This window comes from Sebastes umbrosus, chromosome 12 (genome assembly GCF_015220745.1).
Source record: "Sebastes umbrosus isolate fSebUmb1 chromosome 12, fSebUmb1.pri, whole genome shotgun sequence".
Classification (NCBI taxonomy): Eukaryota; Metazoa; Chordata; class Actinopteri; order Perciformes; family Sebastidae; genus Sebastes; species Sebastes umbrosus.
Window position 1 is genome coordinate 4,156,113 of NC_051280.1, and position 20,034 is coordinate 4,176,146.

The 20,034-nt window shown below is 41.5% G+C and overlaps 2 protein-coding genes across 2 annotated transcripts in view; both read right to left on the bottom strand.

Annotated features, from left to right (window-relative positions):
* Positions 1-20,034, bottom strand: part of LOC119499358 (receptor-type tyrosine-protein phosphatase N2-like) — a 277,893-nt gene that overhangs the window by 215,000 nt on the left and 42,859 nt on the right. The window contains 1 exon segment of the mRNA XM_037788647.1: positions 13,640-13,753. Within this exon segment, the coding sequence (XP_037644575.1) occupies positions 13,640-13,753 (114 nt within the window).
* Positions 9,156-12,277, bottom strand: LOC119499360 (tripartite motif-containing protein 16-like). The gene has a single exon (XM_037788648.1). It carries the CDS (start codon positions 11,365-11,367, stop codon positions 9,700-9,702), a length of 1,668 nt encoding a protein of 555 aa, XP_037644576.1. The 5' UTR covers positions 11,368-12,277; the 3' UTR covers positions 9,156-9,699.

Below are 20,034 nucleotides of genomic sequence, written 5' to 3' on the forward strand. Positions count from 1 at the left end.
AAGATGACAACGAGCTGCAGTTGAACCAGTATCTTTAAAACCAAGTTGAACACAGTTGTTGACAGAATTAATATAAGTGATATAGTATTAGGTGTCCTGTCCTGTATATCTAGTGTTATATGCCGCTGTGTGAATATTTCAATTTGTGACATTCAAGAACTGCAGATGTGAATTAATATATTTATACATCAATAAAGTAAGAGCACACATACTAGAAGCAGTTTTAATTCCTCAGTTTATCCGAGAGGAGCATGCAATCCTTGACCTGAATTGAAAACATGAAAATCACGAGAGTGATGGAGTTACAAGATTACACAATTCACAGCAGTCATGTGTGTTTGCACAATAGTTGTTTTGTGGAGATTTTAGAGTCAAACTATAATGACAGAATGGAACATTCTACTTAAAGGACCTGTGTGCAGCATTTAGGGGGATTTATTGGCAGAAATTGAATATAATGATTAAGAAGTATGTTTTCTTTAGCGTTTAATCAACTGATAATAAGAATCGTTGTGTTTCTGTTACCTTAGAATGAGCCGTTTATATCTACATAGGGAGCAGGTCCTCTTCACAGTATCATGCCAAAGCATGTAATAGACCCGCCTGTCCACCAGAGGACAGCGTGTCAGTGTCACGTTTTGCCTCGCAGAGACGTGAATATTACACGCCTGTATTAATGTGCAGTACCAGCAGGGGGCGGACTTGCGTTTAGGCAAGAAACCACTTAGTAAGTTTAAGGGAAAACGTCATGGTTAGGGTTAAAATAAGTAAATAGTAGTACGAGTAAAACACGTACGGAAACAATGTAACGGCAGTACGGAAAACAACGTAACTTACACAACACAACACCGTTCTCGAACACGGGTCTCCCACTTGAAAGTCCTGTGTTTCTCATTTTATATATGTAACTCTCGAGTTAGACTTCCGTACACTACAAAGAAACGTTACACAAAACACTGCACCTTCATACAGGCGTGTAATATTCACGTCTCGGCGAGGCAAAACGTGACACTGACACGCATTTTTCTGGTGGACAGGCGGGTGTATTACACGCTTTGCTGTGAGACTGGGCTGGTTTCTAGAGTAGCCCAGAACAGACAAACCAAACACTGGCTCTAGAGAGGGTCATTCACATTTTCAAATTGGCCACCGTAGTTCTCCTTCACGCTTGGCACACAGGAGAAGTTTCAGTTGGTTGTAATCTGCAACAACACTGCTAGATGCCGCCAGATCACTGCTCCTTAAGGTGTGTTCAGATCGAATGCAATGATCAAATGTAAGCTTATCCCGACCCGAGGCTTTAAAATCAGGAGGAAAAAGGAGAGAGACTGGAGAAGGATAACAGAAAGAAGTGGAGTTCTGAGTTCACTCAAAGTTTACGCTGTCGCATAAACACACACACAGACACCCTACAAGCACGTCCAATATTGCTCTCTTTTTTAGCTGTTTTTTGTCTCTACCAACTCCTGTGGTAAATGTTTGTTCTCTTTAGCTGCTAAATGCTCCAATATGTTCACCAGCTAGTCTCTAACTGTGTCTGTCTGCTGTTTGCTGCTGAGCAGGTAGTGGACAGTGGCTTTTTTACAGCTTTTTCTCTGAAAACAACGCCATGAGTGAGGATGTAACGAAATTTAGCAGTCGATACCAATACCAGTGAATTTCCACGATTCTCGATACCCAATTTGATACCACAGTAAAAAACAAAACAATAAACACTTAGAGCTAGTATTAGGAAGTTAAACAGATCATAATTCTCTCTCTAATATCTATCTAAACATCTCCTTCCAACACCTGGATTTATTCAAGTTTCTCATCAAAAACTACATTTTACAATTACATTACATTTGAACACATCATGATAATGTTATAAATTCCTTCGCCTAATACTCATTTTTACTGAAGAGAGCATGATCACATCATATCTAAACTGAATGCAACCTCTGTTAACGTTAGCCGTTAGCTCCGCAGGACTGTTTAACCGACATTAAGAATTTTAACCGATTAACGCTATTTGTTAAACTGTTAAAAGAAATATTAATAATTAATTAAAAAGCTGAGCAAAACTCAGAGGAGTGGCTCGTCACTTTAAGGATAAAAGCTGGTCCACCTTAAGAGAGTCTGAGCGAGAGTGTTGCAAGATACAGGAAGTTGGCTCCGGTCTGGAGCGGAGGAGTTGTAGCCTCGTAGCATTTATTCACCGACAAATAAACTGTACACACTCTGTCTGCTACACTTACGTTCACAGCTGTAACACCACCGACAACCCCACACTCACCGCCGCCACCCACATACGGTCTGTCGAACACTCTCTAAAGTTACGCCGCGCTGACAGACCGCACAAAGCCTCCAGCAGCGCTACAGCTGCTAACGTAGCACAAACACACACGCGCCTTTTGTCGGAAAATCGCTAAAGTTACGCCAGGCGACAGAGTATCGTTACGCCGGACAGACACACAGCTGACAACCTGCTAAACTAAATGATGCGGTGGTTGCGGACCTTTACTGGGAAAGTGGCTGCATGTCCGCGTCACTTCACGCAGCAGCGTGGCTACTAACGCTCCTGCTAACGGCTGAACTGGGGACTCAGTTGTTTGTAGCTGGCACACCGCTACATGAGACGCACTAATCTTGTCGGTTAGCGATTAGTAACCGTTATCGGTTATTTTATTTTTTTTCAATATTAGCATCCCTAGTCAATAGTGAGTTTACTGTGTCCATTTCGAAATTTAGATGCTGTTAGCCTCGAGGCCCCCGTTACCTGCGGTACAGTAGAAAAATGAGTACTGTCATATTTTCAGATTTTTGGCATCAACTTGTTACCTAAGTATTCGTTCTTCTGACATCCCTAGTTATGAGAGCGATACCGATACCGATACCAGTATTGGGTATCAGGTCCCGATACTGTGCTCATGTACTCGTACTCGCAAAACGGCTCTGATACAAACGGCACCGATACCACTTAACAGTGGTGCGCTCGACCCGGCTAGGCCGGGATCCCACCTCAGCCGGCGCGCACTGGCCCTCACTTTTATTGCGCCATGGGGTTTTGCTTGCACCCTCTGACTTGTGCGTGCGTTAGACTCCTTGGTCCGTGTTTCAAGATGGGTCGGGTGGGTTGCCGACATGGTTTAGGGGTTCAGTCCTGGTTAAAATCTGACTGAAACCTTTGTTGCCCATCTCTCTCTACAATCGCATAAGAAAGGCATAAAATGACCCCAAAATAACAAAATAAGTAAAGAAATGGTTAATGACTTTTCCCATTTAACTTTGTCTCTTCAACCTCCACAATGCTAAACTCAGTCTATTTTAGTGCTGGGGTAGAGTAGCGTGTCAGTGTTTGATAGAATTTCATAGAATCGGAGTCCTCCTGAATGAGACACTGCCGACATCTCATTATACTGATGGTCGACCAACAGCAACACATTTTACTAACAACTGTATCTACACTTCTGCACTAATTAAATCAGCTCCACTCATTAGAGACCATTTCAGCGCACGGACACCTTCTTTAGACCCCTGCGAAATGAATTACGACCCCAACTGCCACGAATCAGGCACAAGCTTCTCTTTAACAGCTGCACAGTGTGTCAGGCCAGCTTTCGCCATCAAAGAGCCATAAAACGGAGCCTTTAATGGCAGCCGCGGAGGCTGAGAAAACGGGCGTTAGCTGCGGGTGAACAGACGGCATCTGACACGACAGGTTAATAAACGTTGGAGCCCCTGCCAGGATATTCAGAGCGACTCTATGCTTCTCACACACTGAACCCACCACAGAAATGTGGGCAGGAGGCTGCCGGCCAGTCAAGGTATAGGAGGCAAAAGGCGCTTTGAGTGAGATGCCTCCACATTTGAATAGCTCACTAAATGAGACTGGTGCAAAATGGATGAGGATGTATTCATTCAGGACCAAAGATGACAATTTTATCCAGAACCACCAACAGCACATGAGCTTCAGTTCCTACAGAAGATGGACAAAAATGCAAGCAGACAACAGTGAGGAGGTCAGAGGTCAGAGCGTCCATTCCTTGACAAAGAATCAAAAAACTGTTTCGGAAAAGCTCCAGCTCTTTTTTCCCCCCCAGATATAGTAGTTTTCTGTTCTACCTTTTTCCACATTCTGACTAACTTATGCATGTGTGCTCGACCACCACCGATGGCCGTATTCACTAAGAGTCACAGTAGCTACAACCATGGGCAAAAACAGAACAGGCACAGCTTTCATGGGTACATGTGATACTATGTTCAGGAATAATAGTTTCTCAACTCTTTTGGCTTCGGGCGCCTTCAGTTACGTCGTTGGTCTAAGACGATACGAGCCTTGATTCGCCCTTCACAGAAAACTTCCTGGATTACTCGACACACGCTCCCGAAGCCTCGGCACAGCACGTAACATCAGAACAAAAATCCAGTCACCGTTATTGTATTCAGGTGAAGGCAGAAACCTCAAAACCTGGACAAATAAAACCCAAACTATCTGCATGTCTTTCGGTGGAACAGTTTTAGTAAATCAATCATTGTTGCAGAGGAGCCACACAGACACCTAATAATATCAAAATACTGCTGTAAAGACCCTCAAAGGTTGCACCAGGGAGGTCAAGTAGGGTCTCAATGTTGTGTGTGAACTGAAGAGGAGCGTTGTCGCTGTGGGCTAATAGCAGCTCTGACCTTGGCTTTTCAAATGGCTTCACATCTGCGGGGTCTTTAGTTTGCTGTGAAAGTGGGACGACGCTCCAGTGTGTTTGTGTTAATGTGTGTGTGGGCGGGTGGAGGAGGGTGACCGCAATCGCAGCAACAGCTGTTTGAAAATTGTAAACCATTAGAGCCTGTATGGCTAAATCTGGCACATTTACATGATGGACTCAAGTGATCATGTTAATTAATGCGCATTGGCCCTTCTTGAATAAAATAAACATAACACATGGATATGTTGAAGGATCATTCTGTTTTATTACAACTTGGGCCTTATTTTTTGTAGTTTTGGCCATCAACAATAATAACCAGGGCTGTCAATCGATACAAATATTTAATCGGGATTAATCGCATGATGGTCCATATTTAATCACGATTAATCGCAAATTAATCACACTTTTATCTGTTCAAAATGTACCTTAAAGGGAGATTTGTCAAGTATTTAATACTCTTATCAACATGGGAGTGGGCAAATATGCTGCTTTATGCAAACATATGTATATATTTATTATTGGAAATCAGTTAACAACACAAAACAATGACAGATATTGTCCAGAAACCCTCACAGGTACTGCATTTAGCATAAAACAATATGCTCAAATCATAACATGGCAAACTGCAGCCCAACAGACAACAACAGCTGTCAGTGTGTCAGTGTGCTGACTTGACTATGACTTGCCCCAAACTGCATGTGATTATCATAAAGTGGGCATGTCTGTAAAGGGGAGACTCGTGGGTACCCATAGAACCCATTTACATTCACATATCTTGAGGTCAGAGGTCAAGGGACCCCTTTGAAAATGTCCATGACCATCCTCACCAAAATTTAGCGCAAGTTTGGAGCATTATTTAGCCTCCTTCCCAAATATGCTAGTATGACATGGTCGGTACCAGTGGATTCCTTATGTTTTCTACCAACCTCATGTGACCAAACGATGATTTGTGAGAATCATAAAGTCTGAACTAATTTAAAAACAATATTATACAGAAGTGAAATCTTATACTTACACTTACAAAATGAACTAAAATGCTGACGACAAGGAACATATTGGGTAGATAATGACAATATACATAAAAGAAATTTTGAATCTAAATCACCAAATTGCAATGAGCGACTATTATCAACATTTCAGGTGCATTCACTTCCAGTATTACCTCCAAATACTGTAGAGTGCTTTCAATAATCTGGCTAAACTGTTTAAAATCTGCGATCGCCAGGTGGTCTAGCTTTGTTGTAGCATTGTTGTCGTAGTGTGACTAGACCTTAGAAATGACCAGATTAATTATATGGCTGTCAAAGTTAACGCAATAATAACGCGTTAACGCAAATTTGTTTTAATGCCACTAATTTCTTTAATGCATTAACACAACTTGTGATTTTTAGGTTGTAGCGGGCTCAGTTTTAAAGCTAGAGTGAAGATACTGACATATTGTGAAACTAGAAAAAACTAAAAAAATCTATTGGTACCAACCATGTCATACTAGCTTGTCGAGGAGGAGGTTAAATAACGCTCCAAATATACACTAAATTTTGGTGAGGAAAAACTGTCATGGCCATTTTCAGAGGGGTCTCTTGACCTCTGATCTCCAGATATGTGAATGTAAATGGGTTCTATGGGTACCCACGAGTCTCCCCTTTACAGACATGCCCACTTTATGATAATCAGGCTGCAGTTTGCCATGTTATGATTTGAGCATATTTTTTATGCTAAATGCAGTACCTGTGAGGGTTTCTGGACAATATTTGTCATTGTTTTGTGTTGTTAATTGATTTCCAATAATAAATATGTAGCAGACTCAGATTTGTATACATGCATTTGCATAAAGCAGCATATCTGCCCACTTGCTGCTTTTATCATTATGGGATAAGAGTATTAAATACTTGACAAATCTCCCTTTAAGGTACATTTTGAACAGATAAAAAATGTGTGTTAATTTGTAATTAATCGCAATTAACTATGGACAATCATGCGATTAATCATGATTAAATATTTTAATCAATTGACAGCCCTAATTTATTACAATGTTTTTTATAATTGACAGAAATGACGGCTAACAATATAAAAATAAGTCATTAGAAACAAAAATTGTTTGTACTCAACTTTTATACTTAAAGGAATAGTTTAACATTTTGGCAAATACACTTATTTGTTTACTTGCCAAGAGTTAGATGAGAAGACCAACACAACTCTCATATATGTCTATTGATTATAATATGAAGCAACCAGGAGATGGTTAGCTTAGCTTAGCATAAAGACTGGATACAGGGGGAAACTGCTAGCCTGGCTGTAGCTTCACATTGAACAGACAAACAAGAGAGTGGTATCGGTCTTCTCATCTGACTTTCAGCGTGCAAATGAATATTAAATAAAGAAAGAAGACAGTAAAGAAAGAAAGAGTTGATGAGAATACTGTATATGTGCATGTGTGTGTTTATAATAGAAAAAGATAAGGAGAGAGCAAACTGTGTTATCTTTTCCGTGGACTGGCAGGGCCTGAAATGCAGATGCTTCAGTGTCTTTAGAGTTTTGTCCTCCCTAATGGCTTCTGCAGACAGCCGGGGCCAAACATCTCATTTGCATAATTCATTTCACTTCAGAGCGCCTGACAAATGCCTCCAAACTCCTCGCCTCTCTGTGAAATCTGAATATTTCTCCAGCTCTCCCGCCGAGCGCCGATTCGGCGAATTAAACCAGAGGAGCAGTTTTGTTGTTTTGGGTTTTTTATCTTTTGTAGAAGGGGGAGAGGGAGGAAAGCCATCAAATCAAACTCAAAAGAAAGATGGTAGAGTATAAAGGCAAGAGAGAAAAACTCACAAAATAAGTGTTGTACTTTTTTTGACATCTCTCTTCAGCGGGTGCAGCACGGAAAGCTGAACTCTCTAGAGAGTAACAGGCTGCTTTTTCCTGTCCTGTCGTTCAGAGAGAGCTGCATGATGAAAGTGCATGAAATGCTCCCCAGATGCCCACTGGGCTGTTACACAGGTGTCTGCCTCCCTCTAGTGGTACAGTACAGTAACAGCAGCTTCTTACACCCGAAAAAAAAGAACAAGCAACAACTGATCATTAATCATTTCCACACAGGTCATAAAAATATAAATGAAAATAAAATTCAAACAATATTTCATATTTATTCAAGTAATGATGCTCACTCAGGTTATTCATTCTTTATTCCTTCTGTTTTAACCATGTAATCTTACTTTAGATCTCATATGTACATACATATCTACATGCAACCCACCCAGACTGATCCATACTGTTAACTTGATTTGGACATTGTATATATTTGATATATTACACTCTTTCATTTGCACTCTTCCCACTTCCCAACTGCTGCACAGCAATTTCCCTCGGAATGAATAAAGTTGTATCTCATCTTTTCTTATCTTCTTCGTTCAGTCTTTTGTGGGATAAATTGCTGTAAGAAGTGGTGTGCAATAAGGAGTGAACAGTGCACAAGCAGGCAAAGGTTGTTGCAGAGCAAAACACTGCATCACCGGCGCAATTTATTTCTTCAAACCTGTGACTCATTCGGTACAAACTCGTGCATAGCAGCCAAACGTTCAAACCTGCAGAACTTTGGATACAGAATACATACATGACGCTGTCAGACAGGATGGAGGGAATAAGGGTGGAATGAGATGATTTCTCCAATCTCAAAGCTACTTAGGTGGAATGAAAGGAATACAAGAAATAATTTGGATTTTAAGAGGTTAAAGGGACTGTTTGTAACTTCTTACACGTATAAATCATTGCGGGTGGTGTCCCCGGTCGCGCTCGCGTGTGGCTACGCTGTTCAGACTCAGACTCCAACACAAACTACATGGAAGCACCAAAACCGCAAAGTTCTATCTAGTGAAGCCCGTCTGTTAAACAGTGTCAACCCTTCCCGCTTCAGTATCCCGACCGCGGTCAGAGGACGTGGGGGAGACCGTAGCTTTGGTCTCCAGGGCTGCTCCTCTGCTCCTCTACCTGCCTGCCTTCACTCACACACCGTGCTCGTTCTCACTCGCTCTTTCGCTCCACACTCACTTGCATGCGCGCACACTCCACACAGCAGAAGAGTTAGTATAGCTCTGAGAATATCTAGTGAATGTTCAGTGAAAGTTTGTGCAGAAATAACTGCTGCAGCTCCTCCAGACCAACAGAGGTTTCCTGTGTCTTGTTTCATGCTGCTGAGTGAATAGACGGGGTAACGTTAGTAACGTTATCGTCTCCGACCAAAACTCCGGTGTCTCCCGTTCCCTCCAGCCGCAGTCGGGAGGCTGAGGCAGGAAAAGCTGACACTACATTACACGACACTACAGCATTGATTCATGGAGACCTTCGTCTGGTCAGCTAACATTACTGCCAAGCAGGTGAAATATAGAGTGATATTGTGCTTTTAGCTGACGTGTGTCGCCTCACTGTTTTGAGCGATGCTCATTCATGTCTATGTAGAGCGAGCACAAGCGCGAGCGTGAGCAACAGACCGCTGACTTTCGTTGACTTAACGGCCAACGGTGTCGCTGTTAACAAGCAATTTCTGATTCTTACATAGAGTCCCTTTAAATGACTAAATAATAATAATAAATACACAATTGCACCCGTTCACCGCACACACAAATGTCATTGTGAAAATCAACACACTAAAGTAAGGTGGAGGAAACCCTTCAGTTAGCTGATGCAACAAGTTGAGCTAGCTAACTAGCTAACTAACTAGAAAGACAAACTGACAGACAGATATACAGATTTTTCAGTTTGCCGCTGCTCAGACTACTATAGTCAGACGTCATATTCCCATTTTAGCAACAACCTTTCTTTTTTTTTAACTTTGAGCACAAAATTAAGTTATTTGTCAAAAAGAATAGGCAAACAGTGTGGCTTATCAACTTAGTCAGGAAATGACTCAAATAAATATGAAATATAGAAATACCAAAATACACTGGAGGGGCTTTAAGTGACAGCTGATATCTGACACACAATGCATAAACACAAAAAAAGCAGAATCCAACCCATTGCCACTTCCCGTCTACTTCAGCTCACACAACTTGGCATTGTCTCCTCTAGAATAATGAAGAGCAAGTCCAGCGTAGAGAGGCTGAGTGAATGTGGTCTGGACTCTGTGGAGGAGAGTCATGGTTTCACCCACGTTGTAGAAGGACAGAACACCTGCCTTATGATCCACAAACACTCCGACCTTGTAGGACGACTTACCTGAGATCGGAGTATTGATATTGTTATGTCTGAATTCATATTTAGCGAGACAATATAACGCCCAAGACTTGTCATTGTGTCCAAATGCACATTCTTCATAGGTCCCTGATCTGCTCATATCCTTGTATGCAACAGCTATTGTGACTAGTGCGTCCCACTCCACCTCCCAGTAACAACGTCCAGTCAGGCTCTCTCTACTCAGGATCTGATAGTTTTTAAATTTATCTGAAGAATAACAATGTACGAAAAGCTCCATTGGTATTGTTGTTACTTTACGGCGCTGCTCAGAAACTACCATCCAGGAGGGTGCTGTATTTGGATCCAGTGTGAGTTGACATGCATACTGTAAGAATTCCTCTCTGGTCCTCAGTTGTTGTGACAGTAAAGCATCCACTTCAGTCACTGTCCGTAAAATCTTCGGCCATTTCTTACTCAGAACGTCTTGTACTTTATCTCTGACGTCTGACACAGCCGCCGCCACGTCCTCAAAGTACTGCAGAGGGCGGATTTTGGTGCTGGGTAACTCTGTGAATTCACTGAGATGTGAGAGTGAGGAGTCATTTTGTAGAAACTGGTTGTGATCCTCTGTGTGTGAGAGCTTCTCCAGTTCAGCGTCTCTCCTCTTCAGCTCAGCGATCTCCTGCTCCAGCTTCTCCTGAAGATCTTTGACTCGACTCACTTCAGTTTTCTGCTGGGATCTGACCTGCTGCTTCACATCTGAGCTTCTTTGTTGGATGAAACGGATCAGCTCGGTGAAGATCTTCTCACTGTCCTTCACTGCTTTATCAGCGGCGCGGTTGATAGCCTCCACCTCCGGTTGAAGCAGCTTCATGACTTTCTTACTGTCGTGAATTCTTTGCTGGATCTTTTGTCGACTCCTCCCGAGCTCTCTCTGCCTCTCGGTCCTTTCTGCTGCAGCTGAGACGGTGTCGTGGCCTTTATGTTCATCCACAGAGCAGAGATAACAGATGCACTGCTGATCAGTACGGCAGAACATCTTCATCACCTCACCGTGTTGAGAGCAGATGTTCTCCTGGAGCTTCTTGGAGGGCTCCACCAGCTTGTGTTTTTCAAAGGCAGGTGATTCATAATGAGGTTGGAGGTGTTGTTCACAGTACGAGGCCAGACAGACGAGACAGGACTTGAGGGCTTTCAGTTTCCTCCCAGTGCAGAAATCACAGGCCACATCTTCAGGTCCAGCATAGCAGTGATCAGCAGGAGCAGCTTGGAGTCCAGTCTTCTTCAGCTCCTCCACTAAAACTGCTAACATGGTGTTTTTCAGCAGGACAGGCCTGGGTGTGAAGGTCTGCCTACACTGAGGGCAGCTGTAGATTGTCTTCTTATCCTCTTCATCCCAGTGGGTTTTAATACAGTTCATGCAGTAGCTGTGTCCACAGGGAGTAGTCACCGGATCCGTCAGTAGATCCAGACAGATGGAGCAACAGAAGGTTTCCTGGTCCAGCTGAACTCCTTTCTGCGCCATTTCACCTCTCAGTGACGAGTATCGACTGAGTCTGAAACTAGTTTGAGCTCTGATCTAAACAACATGTGTTTGTGGGGCCTGTCAGCTCTTGCACTTCACCACCATGCTGGTTACACCCATCTATCAAACTGTAGATCTGAAGGGGAAGGAACAAGGAAATATGTGAAGAGGTGGAGCTGGCTGTGTGTGAGAGCAGGAAGAGGAGGGAGGGCTTATCAGGCTATGATTCATTCCAGGAAGAGGGTTTTAGAGTGGTCAACGTAACCGAAGACTATATGGCCCTGTTCCAAAGTCCATCCTTACAGACTCAGTGTGTTTGTGAGGCTTCAGCCTGATCACACTGTGAAAACAATACGTGCTTGAGGGCTTTCTTGCTGACTCATTGAGCCCTTTGTGCATGTAACTTTGTTGATGACATTACAATTAACACAGTTGCACATATAGCAGCAATCACACATCCTGTTCTGTATTATATGACTTTTCATAAAGACTACTAATACAACAACTCTTACAGTCACACAGCCATGACTTTTCCAAGAGAGAAACTGCTTTTGGGGGGCAGTCAAGCTTGGACTATCTACTACTACAGCATCTAAAGCTGTTCTATATTATATGATATTTTCAAAATGTAAGCCAGAGCATATTAGTTGCATATCATCTCCATATGAATTTGTCGGAGACAAAGTTGCACGAGTATTACAAGTTTTATGAGTAAAATTTCAGTGTGTTCTTTTTAGTAGAAATATGGTATGTATGGAGCCTAAAACTGTATTGTCACTGCTCCGACAGGTCACGTGTCTGTCCCTCTGTGTGTTATCAACATATCTCGAGAACTGCTCATCCGATTGACTTCACACTTGTCGGGTGTAATGCTTGGGACCCAAGGGAGTGCAGTGCCGAATGTGGTCCAATTTGGCCAGATGGTGGCAATAAACTTTATGTTTTGGCCTGTAACTTTTGAACCATAAAGCCTGGGACACACAGGGAACGTCAGTAGCTTGCGGCTGTGTTACCTGTTTTTTTTTTATTTTGGCGTCCATGTTAACAGGTTAGAGTAGACACACTGCCCGCGTGAGATCCGCGTCTCAGCTGCGTCTCTTCTAGAGGTCTCGCCTATTTTTGACGCGTGCCGCACGCGTCTCACAGCAACAACAGACAGTGAAGGTGATCTATTGACTGTATATTAACATCATATCAGCTACATTACTACAGTTCCGATGTCTATCTGTAGAATATATTACGGAGATGAAAAAAAAGTAAAGACTTATTTTTAAATAAACACTTCCTGCTTTCATTTCAAAATAAAAGCCCTCAAGCTTTTTTTTGTAGACAGAATTCCTTCATTTGTTAACGAGAGGCTTTTATTCTGAAATATGAGCAGTCAGTGCTGTGGAACTTGCAGTGACTTAGAGAGCTCCATGAATTGATAAAGTATGGTGTTTAAATCAACACTTCCTGCTTTCAATTCAAAATAAAAGCCCTCAAGTGTTTTTTCTGTGGACAGAATTCCTTCATTTGTTAACGAGAGGCTTTTATTCTGAAATATGAGCAGTCAGTGCTGTGGAACTTGCAGTGACTTAGAGAGCTCCATGAATTGATAAAGTATGGTGTTTAAATCAACACTTCCTGCTTTCAATTCAAAATAAAAGCCCTCAAGTGTTTTTTCTGTGGACAGAATTCCTTCATTTGTTAACACAAGGCTTTTAATCTGAAATATGTGCCGGACAGTGTTCTAGAACATGCAGTGACTTAGAGAGCTCCATGAATGAATATAGTACGGAGTTTTAATTTTGGATTATTACTATTATTTACAAATTACCACACGTTTCTTAACCTTTCTCTGTCTAAAATAAATACAAATGATATTTATAATGAAATGAAATGGCCATTAAAAGGCAAACTCTATGTAGAAAGAAAAGACTGATAGCAGCAGCTGCAGCAGCAGAAACCAGCAGACACACGACTGAAACGCAGCTGGTGTGAACATCTGACCCTGAATCACGCAGCCACCATGCCACGCAGCCGCCACACGCTCCTGACGTTCCTGGTGTGTCCCAGGCGTAACTCTCTGAAACAAAACTTTTTTCCCTGGATTTTGTAGGTCCAGATGAATCTATGTATATAAGCTACGCCAAATCCAAATCAGATTTTTTGCTACTACTCCTTCAAATTTTGAGTAATTGTCACCAAATTTGGTGCAGAACATCTCTGGACCAAGCTGAAATTGTTACTTTTTTTGGATTGTTAATAAGAGCAGTGTGTGTGTGTGTACCTCTATTGGAGAGCTTCTCCAGCAGCGTCCTGAAGCGTTGCACTACAGACGGGGAGACATCGTAGGTGTAAACCTCCTTCACTGGAACAGGGTGGCACCTCCCAAACATGCCATCTGTCAACACACAAACAGACACTTTAATTAGAGAATCTAACTCACTTTTATATTTTGTATTTCAAGTTTATTTAAAAGGCTAAATATTATCAATCTTTCATGTTCTTTTTTTTTCCCAACTAACTCAACTGACTTAAGTTTATTGTTCATACATACCGCAAATCAAGAATTAGTCCACCTAACAATAAAATTCACATCACATGACATCCGCCTGCAGTCTCAGACTCAATACCTGGAGTTGAACAAACTGTGTCAGAAATAATGCAGCTTTCTCTTCACATGTCACAGTGTCAATGATTTGTTTTGCATGCACATTATCCCATTTTATTTAGGCACAATTTTAGACTTAAAAAAATGTTTCTATTAAACAGAGTCAAGAAATTATTGACTGGACGCTCACTCCAGCAATATGATACAAATGTACCATCAGGTCAGTGGAAACACTGCCTGTCTTCATTCAACCACTTCAGTCAGAAGGGGATTTTGACCTCAGTGATAATGAGAAGGGGCTGTTATTTGGGGGAATAAGTACTTAGAATTATCATGAGTGTCTCCAGTATTAATTGGCCAATCCTGTCTCCTAGAAATTACATAAATATAATACAAATGTTAGTGGTATAATCGCTGCCTGGATTATGTTCAGAGACAGAGGTTGATTTAAGGGGGAAAAAGCACTTAAGGTGAAGGTTAGGGAAAGATTGGGACTTGTGTTGTGTCTCATCATTCAACTCACTTTGAACGTTTTTTCTGTATTAAACCGAGATCACTATCTTACCCTAACCTTAAATGTAGGGGCCAAAATGTGTATTTAGCCTGTGTCGATTCAAACAAAGAGGGTGAGTTAGGCTCCGACATTTTTCTATTGATCGTCTGTCACTTCATCTACTTTAGATAATCCAGCACTGTTATTGTTACTATAAATATGTTCTGAGTAGGGATGCACCGATACCAATACCAGTATCGGGTATCGGGTCCGATACTGTGCTCATGTACTCGTACTCGCAAAACGTCTCCGATACAATGGCCCGATATCACTTTACGGCAGCGTGACGTTAACCTGTCGTCAGCATCTTTCGGGTCCTATCTCAACGGCCCTCACTTTCATTGCGCCACAGGTTTTTGCTTACACCCTCTGACTCGCGCGTGCGTTAGTCCGTGTTTCAAGACGGGTCGGTTGGGTTGCAGACATCGCCGCAAACCCCTGGCACCTTTTACGTGGGATGGGCCCCTCCCTGGGGGCCCGGCGCGGTTGAGGCGCACTGAGGACAGTCTGCCCGGTGACACTTTGTCCACGGCCCCGGGAAGCACCTTCGCCCCGAGCCTTTCTAAGCCGACCTATAGCCGGTCGCGGCGCACCGCCTCGTATGTGGGACTCCCCAGCCTGCCGTGTGTCGCTCACACCCTCCAGCTGGCTGTTAACGAGGGTCTTTGGGCACAGAGAAGTACTCGTATCGGTACTCGGTATTGGCGAGTACCCAAATGTAAGTACTTGTACTTGTACTCGGTCTGAAAAAAAGTGGTATCGGTGCATCCCTAGTTGTGAGTGAACAACATATTTGATTTACTGTTTGCAGCTTGACAGATACATTAATAAAATTTCCTCATAATGTTAATAGAATATGTATCTGGGCTACAATGCAACATTCTATTGTACAGGTAAAGTAAAGAAATGTAATTTCTAGGAGACAGGGTTTAGTTGACATTTGTGGTAGTGTTGTTTCTGAGCTTTGAATTATAATTGCAATGAATTCTTGTGATATATGTTGTAATACTCATTATTTACGGTAAAAGTGCAAAGGATGCGAATTTTGAAGTAAGAAACATCTTTGTGTGTGTGTGTGTATGCATCTGTGCTGTTAACGCTTGAGTCTGTGGTTCTATGTTTCTATGTGGTTGTGCGTGTGCCTCCCACTGCATATCTGCATATATGAATGTATGTGGGAGAGTGTGCATGTTGCATAACGGCACTTCTAAATGGTAATTCAGGGCTCTTGTCTATAAATAGCCTCTGCCTCACTGTGGCCGTCTCAATCAAACTGCGAGCTCCATTTAACAGGCAGCTGAGGATGACCAGCGGCTGGTCTGCACTGCTGTAATCACTCTCAAACGTTTCACTGAGTGCATATTCTGCTGTTTACAACGAGACGGAACAGTGAGATGTACTGTGCGTGTGTGAGGAAGAGTGACATTAAGTGAGGAAGAAGAGAATTAGAGAACAGGGGAGCTGGCAAATTATAATACTGTAAATTAGTTGATTAGAAGTTGTCATAGTTACACAAACTTCCTCAAAGTTGTATGCTTTCCTGGAGCTATATTTTGTCGCTGAATAAATTGTGTGTGAAATAAAGATGAATGGTTCTGTCAAATGATGACATGATATGATAAAATACCTCATTGTGCAACAGTTAAAAGTGGCGTTGGACTCATTTGTATGTAGAAACTTGCTGTCTCTCCCATGCATTACATTACCAGAACACCGTTTAATAGGGAACTATTGTGTCATTGTTTCATTAATCTTAAATTAAATTTCAGGAAACAAAGACAGGGGGAGACCAAGAAACAAATGATCATTCGCTGTCCTCTAAAGCCGCACAGAGCAACAAAGATCATCATTACAAGTCTCCGCTCGCTTCACTTAATGCACTAACATCTCTGTATCTTCCAGGAGCTACAGCTGACTCCTAAATAAACCCATGTAGAGCTGCAGTAATCAAGGCCATTATTCAAATTAGATTATCTCGACATGGGCCTAGATGTTATAAATGTGGCTGCTCCTCAACAGGACTTCTTGGGTTTACAGTAAGCGTTGTGTTGCATCCTGCTGAAGTGCCCCTAAGCATGAAGTTGAAACCCTCCCAACTCCAGGTCCTATTTGCTCCATGATTTTACCCAGGGAAAAAGACGAAGCAGGAGCCAATGTCGCTGAATTTTGAAACCTCAGCTCAAGATTGTCATGCTGGAATTCCTCCAATGGCTACTGGGTGGTGGCTAGAAAACCTGAATTGAATTGAAGTGAGTAGGAAAACACTCTCTCTTGAAACACAAAGCCAGTTCATTTGTTCTGCAGGCAGCAGTCACAAAAGCTAACACCATTCTTCTGTGTTGCCTGGTGTACATTTATTACTTTTTAAATCAAAAAAGATATTAAAGGTCCCATATTATAAAAAAGTGAGATTTTCATGTTTTATTTATTATTAAGCAGGCTTAAGTCCTATATAAATACTGTGAAAGTATTGAAACGCTCAATCCACAGGGAAATACACACAGCCCATAGAAACTCTGCATTTGAAACAAGCTGTCAGGATTTCTGTCCATTTGTGATGTCACAAATATACAATATTTAAACCCTTTACACAGTTTTAAACAAACATTCTAAATGTGTCCCAGTTTATTACTGGTTGCAGTGTATGTGAATGTCATCAGCTGACAGGAAGTACACATGGACCCAAGTTGTTGCCTAGCAACGCAATTCCATTGCTATTCGGTAAATACAGGTATATTTGGGCAGACAGTATGATGAAAATAACTCCTTTTTTTAACATTACAGCATGTAAACATGTTCTAGTAGAAACACAAAATACAAGTATGAACCTGAAAATGAATATAATATGGGACCATTAAGGCATAAAGACAGTTACATTTGGAGGTGTCTCAATCCACCACACTCAATTTACGTGGTTTCCACTGAGGATGCACCGATCCAATGTTTCTCCCTCCCGATACCAATTCCCAGTTCAATAGTGCTCTCCTTTTCCCCAAATTAAAAGCTGTATACCTGCGTGGACCTATTTGGGGTCATTTTTATATAGGTTAATTGTCTTACTCTGCTGGGGGGTGATAGGTAGTTGGCTTTTTAGTATCAAAACCTCTGTATGAAGTTTCTTGTTGTAAAGTTGATAAATGGATACAAAGAGATGCAAAACAAACACAAAGGTACGCAAAATGCCCAGAAAATGACACAAAGCGACCACAATGCCGAGTCACGTGTAGTCGTTCCGTGTCTGTTTCAGTCTGGTGCTTTTCATATTGTTATTAATATTTAAAGTTGTTTATTTTGCATTCAACTGTATTTAATTGTGGATGGGCCACGTCTGACTGATACCCGATCCACTTAATAAGGTCAGCAACGGATCAGCGCATCCCTATTTTCCAATTGGCATTAACAACGCACCCTGTTGAAGACAAAGGTCGAGCTCTAACAGCTAAATCCAGGCTTCAAAATGTCTCTTCAAGAACCAAGTGAAACTCTAGCTCAGTTTCAGCAGAACAGCACTCTCTCCTTGTTTTGTGTCACGAAGCATTCAAACCTAAAATGTAAATGATGATGACTTATTGATGCTGAAATTATACATGAAACTGCGACAGAGTGCAAAAAAAGAAAATTCTGAGTAAACTACTGCACCACAGGCCTTTTTTCTCCTTCAGCTCTGATCTCATATAACACCGTTTCTGTGTCTCCCAGAAGGAACATCTTGAATTATCTCTCATAATTATACTCATGCATATCTTAAGACTCTGCAATTTATCCCAGTTCACTACCAGAGGGCCGTAATTCAGAGCCAGACATGTCTGCTTGTGATTTATGGTCCAGATTAGAGCAGAATGAGGATGCACAGGGCCATTCTCAGAAGCACAGTGTGTATTAAGATGGAAGAGATGGACCGGCAATGCTGACCAGATGTTGCTCTAGGATGCCACAGCTTAAATATAGACGTGATTTGATCAAAATACCAAAATGAACTTTTCTGAACTTTTGCATTTCATTTTTGTTTTGTTCTGTTTTTTCACCTGTGCACTTTCACTTTGTGTATATATGCCTTTGGCATTTTCATCAGGGTGGCCAGGTGGAGGACACTACTCACTTTGGGGTGGCACAGAAAATAGTACCGTATTCCTCTTTTTATTATACTGTTTTAACTTTTTTTAATTAATAGTATCATTAGATCCTTTCAGAACTTTATATCTTGAATCTCTGCTATTTGGAGTTCCTCTGTTTGTATGTTTTTTCAATCAAGGTTTAATTGTTTAATTGTTTAATTGCAATGACAGTGTTGGGCAGAATTCAGGCATAAATAGATATATTAGTTTATCTAAAGGTTTTGCTGTTGCATCATGATCCTTATGGAAGATTCACAGTGCAAAAAAATAACATTTTAAAAACAGAAGTTTCAATGGTAACTGGACTTTTTGTAATTAGTAAAGCTTAGTGAATCCAGTAAATCCATTACTGATTAAAACTACAACGTGTGGTTTAGTTTGGCATGTCCGGACTGCATTGTTGGGCCATGCTGACTGAAGCAGCAAACCAAGTCCTGCCTAATGAACTGGATTAAGACATCTTAATGGATCTGTTGCCTCTGGGGACCTGTACAATTCCATCATCCCTCACAGACTGCACTCTCACAAAATCAATGACATCTGGCATCGCTTGGCAGGACCAGGGCTGCTTCTACTGGCTATAGAGTTCTGCAGGGACGACATATTTTTGTAAACCAACCAGGAAGTTAGCATCGCCCTGGGTTCACTCAATAAAAAGCCAATGGGTTTTTTCCATTGGGTTTTGGATTATGGCAGAAAATAAGCTCTGTGGCAAACAAACATGTAGGATACTCAGCAAGATAATCTTCACACCACCTCTATGATTTCTGAAGTGTGAATGCAATCACCAGAAGTAAAAAGCTAACGTTAGGCTATAAACCAACTACACCATGGTCACATGAACGCGAGTAAACACAACGAGGCTGTAAAGGAGGACGAGTCGGCGGGATGACGTTTAGTAGTCTCATTTAGTCACTTGTTAGCAACCGCCTTTTTTAGGACACGTAAAGGCTTCAAAATTCACGAGTGGGGTATTTATTGATGTATTTTTTGTCATAGAACAAAAAGTTAAAATCTCTTCAGCTTGTATTAACCACAGAACTTATTTCAGGCATCTAACTAAAACCTATTAAAAAAACATTCCACTTCCAGACGACGTAACCGGAAGTGCTAAAATGCTAACTCATTTCTGGGTTTTAGGACTCATTCCTGTAGCACTCTAGAGAAAGTAAAGGTTTTCCTTCATACATGTCAAGAACTGGCTCTGGCTCTCATAGCTTTGAAGGTCACATATTATAAAAAAGTGAGATTTTCATGTTTTTTTTTTTATTATAAAGCAGGCTTAAGTTCTATATAAATACTGTGAAAGTATCGAAACGCTCAATATACGGAGAAATACACACAGCACGTATTCAGAAACTCTGCATTTGAAATATATTTAGACCCTTTACACAGATTTAAAC